This window comes from Pyxicephalus adspersus, chromosome 5, assembly GCF_032062135.1.
Source record: "Pyxicephalus adspersus chromosome 5, UCB_Pads_2.0, whole genome shotgun sequence".
Classification (NCBI taxonomy): domain Eukaryota; kingdom Metazoa; phylum Chordata; class Amphibia; order Anura; family Pyxicephalidae; genus Pyxicephalus; species Pyxicephalus adspersus.
This window is the reverse complement of record NC_092862.1, coordinates 55,658,219-55,676,590: the sequence shown is the minus strand read 5'-3', so window position 1 is coordinate 55,676,590 and position 18,372 is coordinate 55,658,219. Positions and strand designations below refer to the sequence as shown.

The following is an 18,372-nucleotide window of genomic DNA, read 5'->3' as shown; positions in this document are numbered from 1 at the left end:
GTTCTTTGTCAACTGCCACTGTGGAAATAGTTGCTAATGTAAACTTGCACCTCTTTTAGGTAAATATCTGATCAGGAAGAAAGAGGTTTGCTGCTGAAAAATGAATAATTGAAATCTGTATTTTTGTGCATAAATAGTGATTAAACCATTTAGCTAACTGAATATAGAGCCCCTGTTGATGTCACCAATAAGCAAATAAGATAAACATTTAACACATTCCTTTATATACTTTACAGGTCCATGTTTTCAGAATTATGACAATTATGAAGTATGAAACCAAATTTCGTCTCCTGCGTATTGGCACCAATTTCCCTCAATATTCTTACAAGTTAAGAGAAAAAAAAGGGGACTATATTTCTCAGCAGGTTATTTACCAGACATCTCTAAATGTAAAATGCAGCAAAGGATAGTTTCTTTAAAACGCATTTTAACATTCTGTGTGTTTTAAGCAGTTTGAACATTTGTATGCCAAGCCTTATTTTGGCACCCTGAGATGCACTTTCAATACAAGCTTCTCCCTCCCTATCTTATGCTTTGTGAGCAATTATTAACACAAACACACAGCAATTGAACCAGTGATTGAAAAATGAGGGTGATTATGATGAAAAGAAAAAAAATTACAAAGGCATCCATTTCAAGTGCAACTCTGAAGAAAATGCAAAGAAGTTTAATTTTAAAATGCAGCAATTCATCTTTCTTAGCCTACAACAGGTACTTGTTATGCAATATAAAATGATTTTCAAGCAGCCATATGCATATTTCAAAGTAAAAATACACACTTATAGAAGATCTAAACTTTATGTTATGTAGTTTTCTAAAGCACTGCAAATTATCAACAATTTTCTTACTACAAGTTTTTAAAAGAACTATTTTTTATCTTTTATCACATCTTAGTGCTCCTGATACCCCCCTCCCCTGCTATTTTTGTTTCAAGCTCCTGTCTACCACCCAAGCAGCTATAACACAATTGTAGTGCAGTTAAGGTGGAAATACCCTACAAATGTGTGTAGTCACAGTCACATGCAATCTACATTTGAAATGCATGCAACAAGCTGACACTTGCAGGACCATGGCAAGTTAGAAGAAGAACTTAAAAAGATTGCCAAGCAAGTCTCTCACTGGAATAAGTGGAATTAAAACTGAAGAGAAATTAAACCTTTATTGGTGGTGTGAACCTCTTGACTTTATATAAAAGTATGTGCTTTCTTCTCACTTTCACAGGTCCGGCTCCACTAACCACTGTGTTAACCATCACCATTTCTGCTGCTGCTTTTTCTGGGTGCTGAGGTGAATATTTCTGCATTTGGATATGATGATGTAGCTCCTCAGGCATTTGGTGTAATTCTCTTTATTTCATAAGGATTAAAAAAAACACACACAAAAACTTTCCCCTAATATGAAATAATCTTAAAAAAAAAAACAAATACTAAGCTTGGAGTTTATTAATAATGTCTGACTTGAATTTAATTTAGAATATTTAGAAAAATCACACCCTTCAACAACTTCATATTTACTAATGCTCATATCAGTGGCTTATTGTGATACATTGCATAATATATAATGTTCATAATATTTCTACTTCAAAGAACCTTACACTGAATATCTACCATTGATTCACGATATATTGTAAGGCACTTTTCATGGAATTGAACAATAAGTATGAAGACATAGATCTGAATGATTAGTTGCAGCACATAGTAGGCATGTCTCAGAATCTGGTTCCTCTTCATATGCAGTAATAGACACGATATTAGGCAGAATCCCAAGCAAAAGACCTGGACCCAACCCCTAAGCGCTAGATAAGCAGGTGTATGTCTGTATCAGTGATAGGCCAATGGTGGAGCTTTTGACAAGCAGAAAGGGTGAAATCTGGCTGCTGATAAGGAATGGAATAATGAAATAATGAAATGACAGTACTTCCAGTAATTCCCTACCCTTGATACAGAAAGAATAAAGGGAACTGAGGTTCTTGCTATGTGTTGCAACTAGCAGTTCAGGTGTTTATTTCAACACTTGGGATTTAATTTAAGTACAAATTATTTAAAAAAAATGTATCAAGAAGAAATTTGAATTTAGAGAGGGAATGCCAGCATTTAGATTTACTGAAACATTGAACAATGCGTATATTTTGGCACAAGGAACACAGAGGGTTTCATCAGTTGGCTGCAACATTTTTAAGATAAACTAGTAGGGATAGTAATATGTAAACTATCACTGCTAATTTTTTTTGCAAAATGCTTTAAGGTTCTCATGCGTTCTGGTCATAATCACCAGTAAACCTCTAGCCTGTAATGAGAATAAATCAGGATACTTGCTTGTTCTGGTTCAATTATTCACGTATTTGTAATACAAGCATCAGAACGACACCCCCCAAAAAATGCATCTCCACAAACAAGCGCAATTAAAACTGCCATATTTCTATGATTTTAACTCTTTGTAAACATTTTAGACCATATACCCAAAATTACTAATAAAGCTAACTCTCTCATCCAGCTGTGGATGATGTGCAAGTAGAAGGACATCCCCAAATCTTTACAGATGGTAATATAGTTCGCTTAAAGAAGTGTAGGTACCCAAATGGCCACCAAGTGTGGTTATCATACATTGTGTTCTCTGTAAAGAAATACAATAACTGCATCTACTTGTTGCGAATTTAGCTTAAATTTACAGTAAAAATATTTTTATATAGAGGATGTCAGGTTATACCAAAAGCGGGTGCTTTCAGTCATAAAATGAATCTTGGATGCACAGTAAATCCTACAGTAGGTTTCAACAATATTTCAGAATGAGGAAACAAATTTACTAGGAGCTAGCTAGAATGGTACAATTTGGCCATGTGTTTTAGAAAATCAGCTGACATCAAGCTGTTACTCCTGTAAAAATTAGCAAATAGGGAGGCAAAGCTGGAGAAAGAAAGAGAAACAAGACTTTTTTCCTTGGTTGCTAATTTAGTAGCCCATTCTTTACTACCACATTATCTCCTAGCACTATTGTAGTAAAAGACATTTTAACACAAGCACAATGCATTCATAGGAAGCTAAAACGGAATGCCTATGGAACGTTAAAAAAAGTAAGAGAGACTGAAGTACGTTTGAGTCTGCTCTGTGCTTCCAATCAGCATAAGAAATGTTTTTTTTTATCTTTCATCAATTAACTTACTCTTCACAAAAATAGGAAAAACTACTCAAAGTCAGTGCATTTGTTGTACACCTATTTCCCATAGGGTTAATTAGTTTCCAAAAATGACCTTTACTTCTTACAGACACAACTTTATAAAGACTGACAAGGTTTAAGAAATATCTATATGGGTAGAATTGATTATACTTTTAAAAATCCTGCTGATGGTTATTATACATAATCTGTACTAGCTGCCTATCACCTCCAAAGTACAGAATGACATTCATGCACTGACTTTTACCACTCAGCAGGGGCTTGCGGTAAAAATGTGATAATTAGTTCAATTCTATTTAAAATGCAAATCATTATTCTGTCTGGAAAATGAAATTATTTGGATTATGTGATTGTTTCCTCAGGCAAGAAAAGCATTTTAGGCACTGAAGTTTTAATTTTGACACTCAATGGCAAAGCTGATTTATTACAGCTCTCCAATACTGAAGAAGATAGAAAGACTATCATGGGGGAACCTAGGTGATCCAGTAAATCAAAAATGTATTTAGACGTTTCATGCAGCATCTCAGGAGCAGAAGACTTCACCACCTTTAAATGTCTGCAAATTTTACCAGTCTTGGGATTTTAACAACTCTTTTGAATTTAAATGATAACTGTGGTAAACTGGAGGGCTAACACTTTCAAAATCCATCCATCTAATGTCTAAAACTTTCCCAATCTTTTAATGACTGTATTTATAACCCCTGACATAAAAAGTATTATTATTCAAAGTAAAACCCTGACAAAACTTGTCTTAGCTTTCTGTGTAATATGGCAGAATTTGTCTACTTCAGAGGTCAGTGATGTGGGACCTCTGATAACCTTAATCAAGTAGTAGGAAGGGCTCTGTTGGCTAAAATGAATCCTTTCTTTCAGGAACAATATTGGGTCAACAGCTCCCCTTTTGTCATAGGAATACAAAGAGTGCACTCCAAATATTTTTGCCAGCCCTAAATGTTACAGATGTTTCAGAAGTGAATATGGTGGAGAGGATATGTTGGGATCAATGACATCAAACTCACCCCTCTCTATGCAGGACTTATTGATAACAACAGGTATTACATTTTGGAAGTTTTGCTCTTTGTAAGTCCAAGGTTTATGCTTAATATATTTAAACTGTAGTTTTCTTTAACCTGCCAATGCAAATTACAAAATCCAAAGGGATTGAAAATCTGAAGCTGGTTAACTAAGTAGTTTAAATGAAAAGTGCAAAAGATATATATTTACAATTAAACTGAACTACCATAATAAAGTACATCCCTATGCACCAATAGTTTAAATGTGGACATCTGCATTATGCATAAAAGGATGCATCACCTGTCTCACTTAGTCACACAATAAAGCATCTTTTTTCCAATTAGAAACACAAATCAATACACTCTAGAGATTTCGATAATTGCTGCAGGCAATTTGTATTATCATTCCTAATACCTATGTTCTTTCTTCAGATTATTAGGAATTGCAAGAGAACAGCAATCTGCCAAGGCAATATATTCAAAAAATATTATTGAGTGGTTTCTTTCCTAAAGTGGGTACATCTCCTATTTAGTATCAAGTAAAAAAAAAAAAAAAAATAAAACAAATAAATACAATTATATTATGATAAAATTTAGAATACTCTGACTGAACTGTCTATATACTCAAGGATAAGTATCCCTAAAAACTGTGCAACAAAGACAGATATACGTTTAACATATCTACAAAATGATACTCACATTAATGTTCTGATAAAAAATAAAGTAATAAGTAAGTGAATCGGTAGTAAAAGTTCAGCATTCTCTTTTAAAGACATGAAGTCTTTTATCACAATCAAGAGTGCCATGCAAACCCTTCTTATGTGCCACTGTAAATGAGTGAAGCAGCAATACACTAAAGCTACGTACACACTTCCAATTATTATCGTCGGAAAACGAACGACGAACGTTCCTGCACGATATACACGAACGATCGTATAGCACCGATCCTGCACATAGAGGTAACGACACGATCGTTCGTAGATATTGTACACACAATAGATACGATCGTTTAAGCGATAGAGGAACTATGTGCACGACAGGAAAGTGAACGGACGTTCGTTCATCACGCATGCTCTGAACATGGACGATCAACGAACGACCGTACACACGAACGATGTTCAACGATCGTCGTCCAATCCGATCCGTCGGTCCGGTCGTTCGTTTCCAGCGACTTTCCTCGTTCGTCGGCGTCGTTGGTTACTTTTTTACGAACGATTTTTTGCCCAATCGATCGTTCGTCGTTCGATTGGAACGATAAAAATTGGAAGTGTGTACGCACCTTAAGAGAAAAGAATCAGTGAAAGAGTTGTTCTATCAAGATCTTAACAGTTTTAAAAAGCAATGGTATATACTTTTCATTTTAAACACAGTAAGTACAAAACAGGATAAAAATTATTTTTACAAAAACAAAAAGATACATTTTATAAAATACACTCTATGTGATATGTTGTAGCAGTAAAGGGTGTGTGTGCAATGTTAATGACAAAGGTTTTAGAATGGTATGCCACACAGCAATAGTTTATTTTGCTGACTTCTTTGTACAAAATTGCAAATTAAAACAATGACTTTGAAAAGAATTGAAGGTATGTCATGCCGATGTGAAAAAAATAATTAAAGGAACCAAGTGCTAATAAAAATACGAGGCTGAACCTCATTTTCAAAAAAAGCTCACCCATGTGATGTTTTGGCTTCAGTGATAGATAAGAAAGATAAGAAACATATGTACAACATATGTCACAACAGCAAAGTCAGATCCTTTTATTTGCATCCTTTGTCAGTCTCTAAAGTTTAGGATGAACTGAAGTCACCATTGACCATTACCATGACCATTGAATATTTATGTATTTATAATGTTTGCTTCAGCAGTGTTCTCCCCAGCCCCTTTTAGCCAGGCTCACCAACCGGCACTTTCTAGTAACAACCTGGCTAATCTTGGGTGGTTACTGATGATTTGGGTCACAATACAAGGGCTGCCAACCCACATACAATTTCTTCCCACCCAACTTAAAAAATGTTTTGGGTTGAACACTGTTCAGCATTTTACACTGCAAAATATTCCTTTGATTTTACATAAAAGATAATACAGCAAAATATATGAAACTCCCCTGCCTAACTTGTTGTTGAGGTGAGTCAGAAACCTTGTAGAAAAGATCCTCCAGATAAAAATAAAAGAATTCAAATGGCGCTTTAGTTCACTCACAACTGAAATAAGATATGCTAAGATAAAGACGACCAGTAAATGACAGAAAATTGGATGTGAGAATATAATGTTTCTTATTTCTGACTGTGATTTGAGTTGCAGGAGGATCCCTAAAAAACATTACGGAGAACATCCTAGTAACTGATGGGAATGGCCTACTACTAAAAAAGGTCTTCCTTGTTGAGAGGGCGCATTGCTGGTATGTAATAATGTAAGTGTAATATTAAGTTAATTCGAATGCCACTGAATAAGCACATAGTCTAAGACTGATAACCCAGAAACATGAGTGTCATTTTTCTTTTAAGTTACAAATTTATTTTTCAACTTTCTGTACTTTTTTCATTAAAAGTTTATTTTTTATTTACACAGAAACAGTGATGTAGCATAGTAATGCCTATGCAATACATTTTATAGAACCAAGCCAAATATTTAAAGTTTCCATAATGAGACAGAACAACTAATAAGAAGAGGAATTCGCATTAGAATCTGGACAGTTAATGTGGCCCTTTTCTCCGCTGCAGGGAATCTAGTTCTCATGAGAAATAGACAGTCATGATGGACATTTTATTCTGGCAAAAACCATCAACACATTAAACAAAACAGTCGTCAACGTTCAACACTAGCTGCCGATTTCAGACACATATTGACAGCTTTGTTTTCCTGAGGCAAATTACTAAACCATCCTGTTCCTCATTTCTGGAGACCCTTCAATAGATGATTCATTATCCAAACGACAAAATGTCACATTAACTCCTCCTTCGATGCTGAATATGCCTAAAAACATATCATGTGAGGCTATGTCTGTTACTTGTTAAGTATTAACACAATGTTTATGTTACTTGGATAAACATAGGAAGAGACATCCAGCTCAAAAGAGATATCCATACCAAAATGCTGAATGTGCGTTTAAAAGTTAATGTGTAAATGCAATGGCCAGCACTATATACATTTCTGAGATTAACAGGACAGTCTTACAACAGTAGAGAGTCACTTGTCTGCATTGTCAACCTGAAACAAGATGTCACCCAGATTGTTTAAATACAAAAACAGTAAGGATGTAATAAACGACAAGGAAAGATTGGAACTTCTGGTGTGCTGGGTGTTTACTTTTCTTAAGTAAAAATGCTAGCTTAAAGGTACAAATAGTTTCTATTATCTTAAACTCATCATTATTACCGGCATTAAATATTGTTTGTATACCCGTAAAGGTGCAGCTTTAAAGGAAAAAAAAAAGTACCTTGTTTTTTGGATTTGATGTATTCATCACACTTCTGGTCTCTTTTCCAGTATAAATGACAACACCTATTACAGTACCTAGAAATACAATAGTAAAAACATGACAAATTAGATGAATAAAAGTTTTAAAAGTTTAGTCTGTACAAAAACTAGTTGCTATATCACTATAACCCAAAAATATGAATATAAGCCCAAGTTGCCAGTTACTACCACTATTAAATCTTTACAACACTTCGTTTAAATAAAGCAAAACTAAAGTCTAACTAGGTATCAAATCCAAATAAAATATGATGAGCAACCCTTATAGAGTAAAGAAAAAAAACTTTAATTTCTAAAACTGAAGCATTTCCCTTGTGTCCCATGCTCTACCCCTTCTAGACACTGCAGGCTACCAGATGGATTTCAGCAGTAAGGGCAATGCTTTAACCTGGAACAGGATTGGATGTAGCCAAACAATGATTGGTAATCTACAGGGTTGTAAATCAGCAGTGAAAATGCTAACTACTAATTGATGTGCCCCTCTGCAACTTTTTTTTGTTTTTACCTCACAGTAGTGCCAGCAGCCTACATGAGAGATATGAATACAGCGGCACTGTAGCATCATTGCTACACCATCATAGGGAGATAACTTTTGTTATGTGAGCTCAAAGCCACCGTAAACATTTCATTGCAGTTTGTATGTTTTTGTAAAGACTTACTTTGATTTTCTGTTCTCTGAGGCAACATGAAATGAAAGGTAATCTCCTATAGGAAAGCATAAGGACATAGGGCCCGATTTATTAAAGCTCTCCAAGGCTGGAAAAGATACATTATCATCAGTGAAGCTGGGTGATCCAGCAAACCTTGAATGTATCCAGCTTTAATGATGAAAGTGTATCCTCTTCAGCCTTGGAGAGCTTTAATAAATCAGCCCTATAGCTGGCAGCTTTTGGCAAACAGCAAACAACCCTGTGGCAAACACACCTGCACACGCCCAAGGCCCAGATCTTCAGGCAACAACTGCATGACTGAAAGTGACATGCAGCTTTTGGGAACCATGCTATCATCTGCTGCAACCATGTGCAAAAAAGTGTCCCCACTTCCTACATCCACTTTTAATGGAAGAAGTTAAGACTGTAGTTGAGCCTGCGGCAGAATGCTGCAGCTTACTTTGGGTCTAAATTGGCCCTAAAATTGTGAAATTTGTTGAACTACCCTGTTCTATAAAAATCATTCCTATCCTTGGTGTCAGACGGTTTGAAAAGTGTTAAACCTTCAAATTATATGGCTGAAGGTGTTAACTGTTGTGAAACAGACATTGTAGGTGAAAGACTGATGGTGTCCAAGGCTCACATCTGTCCAGAGATAACAGTTCTTAGATGACCTCTTTCACGCCAACCAGTTGTGCACTCTCTCCATAATATCCACCTCATTGTCCTTTTCATTCAGATGTGTTGCTTTCCCTGGTTTTATCATTCCCTCCTCATCAACATGCTGATGAAATAAAAGCTGTTTTCACCACATGCCTTATTCTAGACCCAGTGACATGATCACTGGGATTCCGTGCCTTTGTATGCAATGCAGGTAGATTACGGCTGGTGGAATGGCTCAGAATGGTGCTGCACGTAGCTTCTTGGAAACAGGAAACTGTAGTACTGCCTTTACGTTTATGGTTGTACAAACTAAAATCCAATGAATGAAAGTAGCAGAAAAGTACAGTAAGGCTAGAGAGGAAAGGGCTACATGATATTAGATGTTCTCCAGCCAGAAAATGAATGAAGCTGTTTTTATCGGACTTGCTGCAGCTTTTAAAAGGTAACTAAACTCAGAAGTTTGACTTTACATAAAAGGGTAGACAACCCTTTTATGTTAAGTAAAAGATCTGTTTGTTTTTTTTAAATGCAACACCTTAAAATAAGGGTGCAGCATCGCCCCCTAGGCGCCTAAGCTATCTAGAATGAATAAGAGTGCAAAGCCTCCCAGGATACCTATATGTCAAGCACTCTGGGAGGCTCTTGGGTGCTCCTCCTGCGAGGAGAAAAAAACTCCCCGCATGTGGAGTGAGATCGGCAAGTTTTTTTCCCCCATCTACATCACCTGATCTCGCGATCTGTTTCGGAAGAGGAGAAGATGTCGGCACAACGTGGGACCTGATGCAAGAGACCTCTGGACCAATCAACTGCTCTGCCTGATTGCAGGTAAGTGTATATTTTATGTATTGGGTAAGGTTTTAGTTTACTTCCACCTAAATGAACACTGTGAGAAGTTCAAGGCATTATGTATATAATTTAGAGTAAGCAGTAATATAGGAGAGAAGCATGTGTAAGGTACAAGGTAAGGCAGGAACAAATATAATTTCAACCCATTAGAAATAGTTTAAAGTCTTTAAAGTTCCTCACACTAAACTTTTTACTTATATATATTTGAGATATTATATGATTGGTGTTACCATACATTTTCAATGTAATTTAAAAACATGAAACATTGTCTTTGCTCTTCAAAACAGTCACTTGCTACATTTTCCTCCAGATAAGAGTCATCTCCATCGTTTCTGTACAATGAAGCAGCTAATCAATATTCCCATCTTAATTTCCCAATGCATTATGTCTGACTCTTTCAAGAGATGAATGTGCTATTAATATTGGATGAACATGATGGCAGAGAAGGGCCTCTTATAAACTTACATGTATTCTAAATATTCCCAGAGTCGCCCAGACAAGAGAAAGAATTAACAATAATTAATCATTTTATGTACTGCTGTCTGGAATGCAAAGGTGAACAGCAATTAAGAAACAACTTATTATCACTAACAAATTAGTGTGTAAAGATATTCATAAAGCAGACAAATATGTTACTGTCAACTTTTAAAGTAAAGATAATGGTGCAAAAATGAACCGAAAAGAACACTGGATTCTCCTTTTTAGATATATGCAGCAATAGAAATGTAGAGGGAAAGGTTTGCTGAGAGGAGTCAGAAAGCTCTTTAATGTTAAGAAACATAAAGCCATCTTACTTATTTGGTGGTCCGCACTGTAGAAAAGCAGATCACATGCTGTCTCCAGCACATTCTCCAGCACATCCAGTACATGGCATTTTATTAAATAATCACAAAACACAAGGGGTGGAGCTTGTGTAAAACTAACAGCATTTAGCCATGGCCATTGTAGCATGATAATTAAATATGTTCCTGATGAGGCGATAGGAGGAACATGTTACATAATTCTACATATTCTTACCAGTTGGATATGATGGTACCATAAAATTCAGTTTGCATACAATAAGATGCTTGAACAAATTGGCAGCACTTCCACCATCTTTGCGCAATAACTTGATAATCAGGGATACGATAATTGCGTGGAAGGTGATTAGACAAAAATTCAAACTTCCCTTCCGATTCTCTCAATACCTTCCTATATGTGGCAATCCCCTGTTTCCCCAAGCACAGGAATATGGAGCATTTAGAATTTGGAAAGAGAAGGGCCTGATTTATTTTAAAGATCTTTTTGGACAGGATATGTCTAAACTACCCCTTTCAGCTCTGCAAAATAAGTATAATATTCCTGGATGGGCGCTCCATCCCCTGTACTATGGCCAGGCGGTGTCCTATCTCAGATCTTTGGTTCCGCAGAATGTAAACTTTTTGGGTTCCAGTGGCTTTGACAGGCTCTTAACGCTATCCCCTCCGAGCATATCTAATATACATGCCTATCTGTTGCCATCCTTTATTAAACCCCTATCAGTCTCCAATGTAAAACTTTGGCAAAGAGATTTTCCTGATCCGGGGATTGTTGATATAGTTATACAGGGTTACTTGACAGTCAGAAAGTCCATTGTAAATGAGGTATGGAGAGAGACGCAGTTTATGCTGTTACATAGAGCCTACAAGGTGTTCCGGCCTGCAACGTTAGATGTACAACCTGAGCAATGGCATTTTCAATGTCCTAAATGTAATAGTGCCAATGCCTCTCTCACTCACCGCCTTTGGTTCTGTCCAGATATAGAGCATTTCTGGCGCCAGATTACTGTGTTTGTGTCAAAAGTTACTGGATATCTTATCCCTAACACCCCTTCCCTCCTTCTGTTCGGCTCATGGGAACAGGCCACCCAGGATGGTATGCCCCGTTCTTTACAACGTTGGACTAATGTCTGTTTGTTGGCTGCCAGAAGAATGATTATGCGCAATTGGACTCAACCGTTACCTCCCACATTGGAACAAGTCATCACCTCCTTGAAAGCTTTATTTCATACTGAGATGTTGGACGCCCGGATTCAGGGTGATGACCGTATAACTTGTTTCAGGCAACAATGGTACAAATTTATGTTATGTACCTTTACGAATACGGAGAGCTCATCGATCTTGAATGAGTTTCAATACTCTACATGGTATATTACAAATGTTACATTTTCTGCAAATACAAATGGTTGATAACTTTTATATTTTTTCAACTTCAAGTGTCCCCCCCCCCCCCTTATTTTTCATTTTTGTTCTATCCCTTTGTTAATTGATGTTCTTATGTTGTTTCTGTAAAATGATAAAACTAATAAAAATTGGTTTGAAAAAGATGCTTGAAGAGTCTTTAAACATTATAACAGTTAAAATAGCCATTTTGCATAAAAACTTATACTTTTTAGAGTAGCTCTTTAAAGTGAAAATAAACCTGCGTCACTCACTTATTCCCCATTCCATCGCAGGATGCCACCCTCTCCCTCCTTTTGGCCGTGCTGGATGACATAACTCGTCCCCGGCACATACAAAGGAACCTGGAATTGACAGGCTTCCCATGTGCAGCTCAGCTTTTTTGACAGTGCCCTGGTGCATAAGATAGGTAGGTAAAACAGTTATTGCAGAAGGAACATCGTCTGTCACTTTCTGCAAAAACCACATGCCTGATCATGTATTTTGCAAAGTGGGATTTTCCACTTTAAATGAAACCTGTTAATTAGTTGGACAAATTAGAATAATAAAGATCCCATGCTTCCCAGACCATTTCAAACTTGTCCATTGTATTCCTAATGAGTGCTGTAAGATACTCCATTAGACGGATCTCTTGGATTCGCTTAAAGAAATCTTCCATGGAGGGAGGCGTAGTCACCTTCCATCTGGAGGGGATTAGTGTACGTGCTGCAACTAGCATATGAGATGCTAGCTTGCGAGACACATTAGGGAGTGCTAGAGAGGGCTGACCTAGGAGATGAGAAATGGAATCCAAGGGGACCGGCTGCTGGACCACAGTAGATAATATATCGTTAACCCGTGACCAATATCTCTGAATAATGGGGCAGAACCAAAATATGTGCTCTATCGTCCCTCTGTGTTTACCGCATCTCCAACATAAGGGGAAACAGAGAACAAAAGTACAGGGCAGGTGGCTGAGTCCTCCCAGAGGGACCATGGACCCAGAGGGCCCGAAGATGGAGATCTATAATTCCCATCCACATTAAGTTATGGACGGCCAATGCCGACCACCTTCAGTGTTAGGCCACCACAGAGAGGCCGGGGAGAAAAAAGGTCCCGTACCCCCCTCCAGGGCCATGATATACCCAGGCAAACAGCAGAAAAACCTGAAAACAGCCATATTAGGGCAATTAGAGCAGCAAAATCACGTTATGAAAACTTTGAAAAAGCAACAGAACAATGGGCAGAGCGGACAAGGAGTATAGTGAGGAACCAACATATAAAAAAGGGTACTTGGTAAGACATCAGTCTGTTGAATCAACGAAGTTGGTTAGGTGAACGATCATTTGGGGATGCAGAGTGCCGATAATTGCCCCTGGATCTCTTCCGAGAAGCCACCACCTGCCAAGGTGGGGAGCGGGGTCGCAAAGGTTCCTCTCTCTCCCAGCCCGGTAGTTTAGGGCAAGTTATTACCAAGGTCTTGCAGAAAGAGGATAAATCATCAGGAGACCTCAATAAGGCCGTCTTCCCTTCATGACGGGCAGACAGACAGAACGGGAACCCCATCTGTAAGGAATACGTTGATCTCTGAGCACAGTCAGCAGGGGTTGAAGCAAGCGGTGTTGTTGTAATGTATGCCAGGATAAGTCCTGATCGAGCTGCAATGGAGCTCCATCGAATTCCAGATTACGCATGTTTCTGGCAGTGGTCATGATTTCATCCTTCAGATCTGCATCTAGTAGTTGGCAGATTACATCTCGAGGTCTCGCCGCCGTCCCAGGTTGCCTGGAGGTTCGGAACGCTCTAGATATTTGTACTACCCTGGAAGATGGGCGCCCCAGTACCTTGCCAAAAAAAGCTTGTAGAACTGGTTTAAGATCAGAGTCACGTGTCGCCTCAGGGAGGCCCCCGTACCCTAATATTATTCCTTCTACATTTGTTGTCCAAAGCCTCAAGTGAACGTTGAAGCTCTCTTATTTTCCGGTCACTGTCCACAATTTTGTGTGAGAGCGTTGTAATATCCACCTTGGTTGCTTGTACAGTGTCATCCAGATCATCAACTCTAACTGCCAGGGAGTGCAGGTCATCACGCAAGGCCCCAATTTCAGCACGGCAAGTCGTCTGGACATCCGTCACTAATCTCTGAAAATCATCCTTGGTGGGTAAGGAGTGTAGGTATTGCTGCCAGGGAGGAGTAGGGCCGTCATCCAGCATACGATGGTTTCTCTCTCCCCTCATAATAGAGCCCCGCCAGGCCTTTGAGCCAGGTGTCCCCTCCACCAGGTCCCCACCAACAGCAGGGGCTTCATCCACAAAAGGGGGACTCACGGTGCCCGAGGGGGAGCCCTGCGCTTGTGCCCCCTGGGTCCCCTCGGTAGAGCTGGTCTGCACAATGGTGTGGGAGCTCCTCCAGCACACAGGAGACCCCCCCTGTCCTCTAAGTGACTCCCGGTTATCTGATGGCTGGGGAGTCCCCTGCATGGGGGAGGTTACTGAAGAGAAGATTTCCCCATTATAAGTTGAAGGACTCACCGGGTGCAGTAAGGGAGAAGCAGGGCTGTGAGGTGATGCGGATGATATCTCCCTGTCATCCGGAGAGTCATCAGCGGGTCTTAGCTCAGTGACAGCCGGGTCCCGTTCCTCCTCTCCCCGCTGCCACGTGCGCGGGGATGATGCCGGTGCCATCTTAGCTGCAGGAGAGTAGGCCGGCGAGGAATCCTCAATATAAGCCCGTATGGAGGGCTGAAGTAAGTGCTGCTGGGGCGCTGGAGTAGGGGGGAACTTCCCCACTCTAACCCTTCGTTTGTTGCCCATAAAAAAGCCTGTGTCTGCCCGGGATGCTGCTGATGGTGATCAACACTAGCGGAGGACACAGATCAGCCGTCCATCCAGCTAGCCGGCTAGGCCACGCCCCTAAATGTACCTTTTTACTTTTGGATCTTTAAAATAAATGTTGTTTTTTTTTAGTTAGGTGACATATATATGTTTGTACATGAAAAATGGCATTACGATTAACCAATATTGGTCAGTGTAAATTAGAGATGTGGTACATTTGGACCAGCTTTTTTAATATTCCAATGATGACAACTAAACACTTCATTTGAATTTATTCTTTTGTCTTCCACCTTCTGACCATGCTAATGTTCATTTGGCTGTAGATGCTGTCCTTTTTAGCAGGTTTTCCAAATCCGAAAATACATTTCAAGGGTTCTTTTTTTTTTTTAAGAAACAAAAAAAATCCCTTTTATTAGTACATGAACAGTGTACCAAGATATATTATGAATGAAAAAACTACTCAACATATAATGAACACTCTTAATCAGCACTGAAAGGGTCAGATGTAGCTCTGTGTAAAAGATAATGCCAATATTTTGCCTTTTTTCAGTTTTACCTTTATTCATTTTTTTGCCTTTATTCAGGCTTACCACAGGTGCAGGGTATGGGGCTGTCATAATCTTTTATTTAATACATAGTAAGACACTCACCTAAAACAAACATTCATACAGTAAATTCCAAACTTCCACCCTGCATGCTTGTGTTAGGTAAGTCATTAACTTGGTAGTAAAGTAAGGATGACATCACTGCAGCCAGCATCTTTGGAAATTAAATCATTGGCAAAGGTTCAACCTATCCTACTGGTAACTGAACAAAAAAACACAGCTAGTTTACAAAAAATATATTTGTTAATAAAGCTCTGTTTGATGAGTGCACTAAAAGTAGTCCACTGCAGGACAGCGCTAATTTGTATCTATTCCTATAAAAAAAAACATCTATTTTATTTCATAACAAATCATGCATAATAATAATAATCTGACTATAATATTTTTTTTTTACATTTGGTAAGACATAAGAAAGCTAAATGATTTCATTCTGCATATATTTGCATAGGAATAAACACAAGCCTGTTAAGGTATACCATTTACAACTATACAGATATATTGAAACACAGATCTGGTGCAAACACAGACAAAAAGTCAAAACAAGTGATATGAGGGTCAAGGTCGGGCTATGAAGAAATGCTATGGGAATTATGTGGGGAATACCTCAGAAATCTTCAGCTCTGATTGCTGCTGTCCTGACAATTTTAGAGGCGAAAGACCACAAATCGATAGTACGAAGGATCAGTAACAGCAGTTTAATGTAAGGGCATAAGGGATTCAATGCACAGAAGATAAGGTGCAATGAATCCAGGCATAAGTGTCCATTAGAAATGATACCTATTACAACAATTTAAAGTGCTTTATTAAAAATCCCAGAGTATATGATCATATGACAGTTCAGAAAAACTTACACACGATGTAGACTCCCTTGGGTGGCTTGTATGAAAGTTATTACATTCAACAGGGATCACTATTTTTTTTTTTATTAGTTGGATTCTTTTGATTTCTGGTGTAAGCTGTAAATATCTTATCTCTTTTAGAAAAACGTATTGAAAAAATGTGTTGTTGTAGATTTTTTAAGTGAAAACTTGACATTGCAAATTAAATTCTATAACATATTTAATAAAGCTTGTGATTTCACAGCAAAGCAAAACACTCTGAGTTACAACATACAAACATATAAATGTGTAAACCATTTTAAACTTTCAAGCCTTTCAATGTACCAGAGCCTTAAGTCCTATCAGTCCGAATGCTTCAAACAGCCATGGACTATTTTCATTAAAAACAAAGAAATCAAAAAAGAGACATCCTTAACTAAAAAATTAAAAAAATTATCCTCAACATTTTGAAAACTGCCAAGTTTACACAAAAATATTGAATTTGGATAGAACAGCAGATTTAAGAAGTACCTGATACTGACAATGGTGCAGTAAGGTTACAAGATTACCCTTATTACATACTGTGACAAACAAACTGGAAGGGGTCCTTTGTGATCTGCCTTTAAGAGAAACCAGCGAGGGCAGACTCTATAAAATCCAACCCCTGAATGCACTAATATTTCCATCATATAGGTAATGCTATTCGTGCATAACCCAGAGAGTACTTGTACTGATGTTGAAATATAGTTAAAAGTTTGATTGTGGTATAAAATACATAGATTGGTGATTGTTTAACTAACACATTGTAATGCAGTGAATAAACATTTATAATAAGGAATCCTAATTGCTAACCGGTTAAAACACATTTTAAAGAAAGTTGCATGCAAGGAGCTATTAAAATGGAGAGATCATAGCTTGGGACATTACATGGACTCTGTGAAGCACTGTGTAATATGTTAGTGCTGTACAAATACTGGAAGATTTTAATATTTACAATTTACTATCAATATGACACATAAAATATTAATAGCCTCAACAAAATACAGTATAATGTGTTGTATAAAAGTACCTCTTGTCACAAAGAATAGAGCTGTTTGTAAATTAAAGGCTTGGCACATGACCACTGGTACACAATAGGGGACCAGAGCGACTCAAATCTAAAATGGTTTTTAGTTAGCAAGACCATGGGGTCAATTAAAAAAAAAACTAGTGCATACAATACTTTTATAATGCCATGTTATCACCACATTACATTGCTTATTTTGAAAGTGTATGTAAATCAAAAAACATTACAAGGGTTTTAACACCCATAAGCCTGATTTATTAAAGCTCTCCAAGGCTGGAAAAGGTACACTTTCATCAGTGAACCTGGGTGATCCAGCAAACCTGGATTGGATTTCTTAAAAGTATGTTGTTATTTGTTAGCAAATGTTTTCAATCCTGGACCAGATCTATACCAGGTTTTCCTGATCAATCAGGTTCACTGATGAAAGTGTATCTTCTCTATCTTTGGGCTTGATTTATTAAAGCTCTCCAATGTGCAATGCTGTAACAGCCCCCCCCCCCCCACCCAAAGAATGAGGTTACAAAAATGCACATTAGGTTCATCTTTCTGATTTTTAAATAAAAATCACCAAAAGGACTACAGTTTCCTTTTAAGCTTACCAGATGCAACAACTGTGCTTGCCCACAGTGTATTTTCAATGCCAAGGCTTTCATGTATGGCTGGGTCAGTATCTTCCTGTAAGACACAATGATACCACACACATGAGAACCACAGGTGATTAAATTCATTACAGCACATTTAAAATTCGATTTAAAGGTTTAAAAGTTTCTAAACTGATGCTTTATGTAAGTTATCCATAAATAACCATGATACACAGTGCACAAATGGCAAAGCTTTTTTTCAGTTTTCTGAAGGGAAAGCACAGCTCAAACTGTTTGATCTCAGCTCCTACTTTCTGATTAAAACTTTATACTAACTCCTGCTTGGAAATTCATTCTCAATAATTTATATTGAATATTTCATATTTATATATTTTTTTCTAGCCACTGATACTGTGTTCGCATAACATTACATTAAATGCACAATTTTATCACGAACACTGAAGCGGTGGGA

The 18,372-nt window shown here is 37.8% G+C and overlaps 1 protein-coding gene across 3 annotated transcripts in view; it reads right to left on the bottom strand.

Annotated features, from left to right (window-relative positions):
* ATP9B (ATPase phospholipid transporting 9B (putative)) overlaps nucleotides 1-18,372 on the bottom strand; it is a 161,975-nt gene that overhangs the window by 61,885 nt on the left and 81,718 nt on the right. For all 3 annotated transcript variants that reach the window (XM_072411551.1, XM_072411552.1, XM_072411553.1), the window contains 2 exons: nucleotides 17,919-17,994; nucleotides 7,622-7,698 (listed from right to left, as the gene is read on the bottom strand). In XM_072411551.1, the coding sequence (XP_072267652.1) occupies nucleotides 7,622-7,698; nucleotides 17,919-17,994 (153 nt within the window). The remainder of the gene's footprint in view (nucleotides 1-7,621; nucleotides 7,699-17,918; nucleotides 17,995-18,372) is intronic.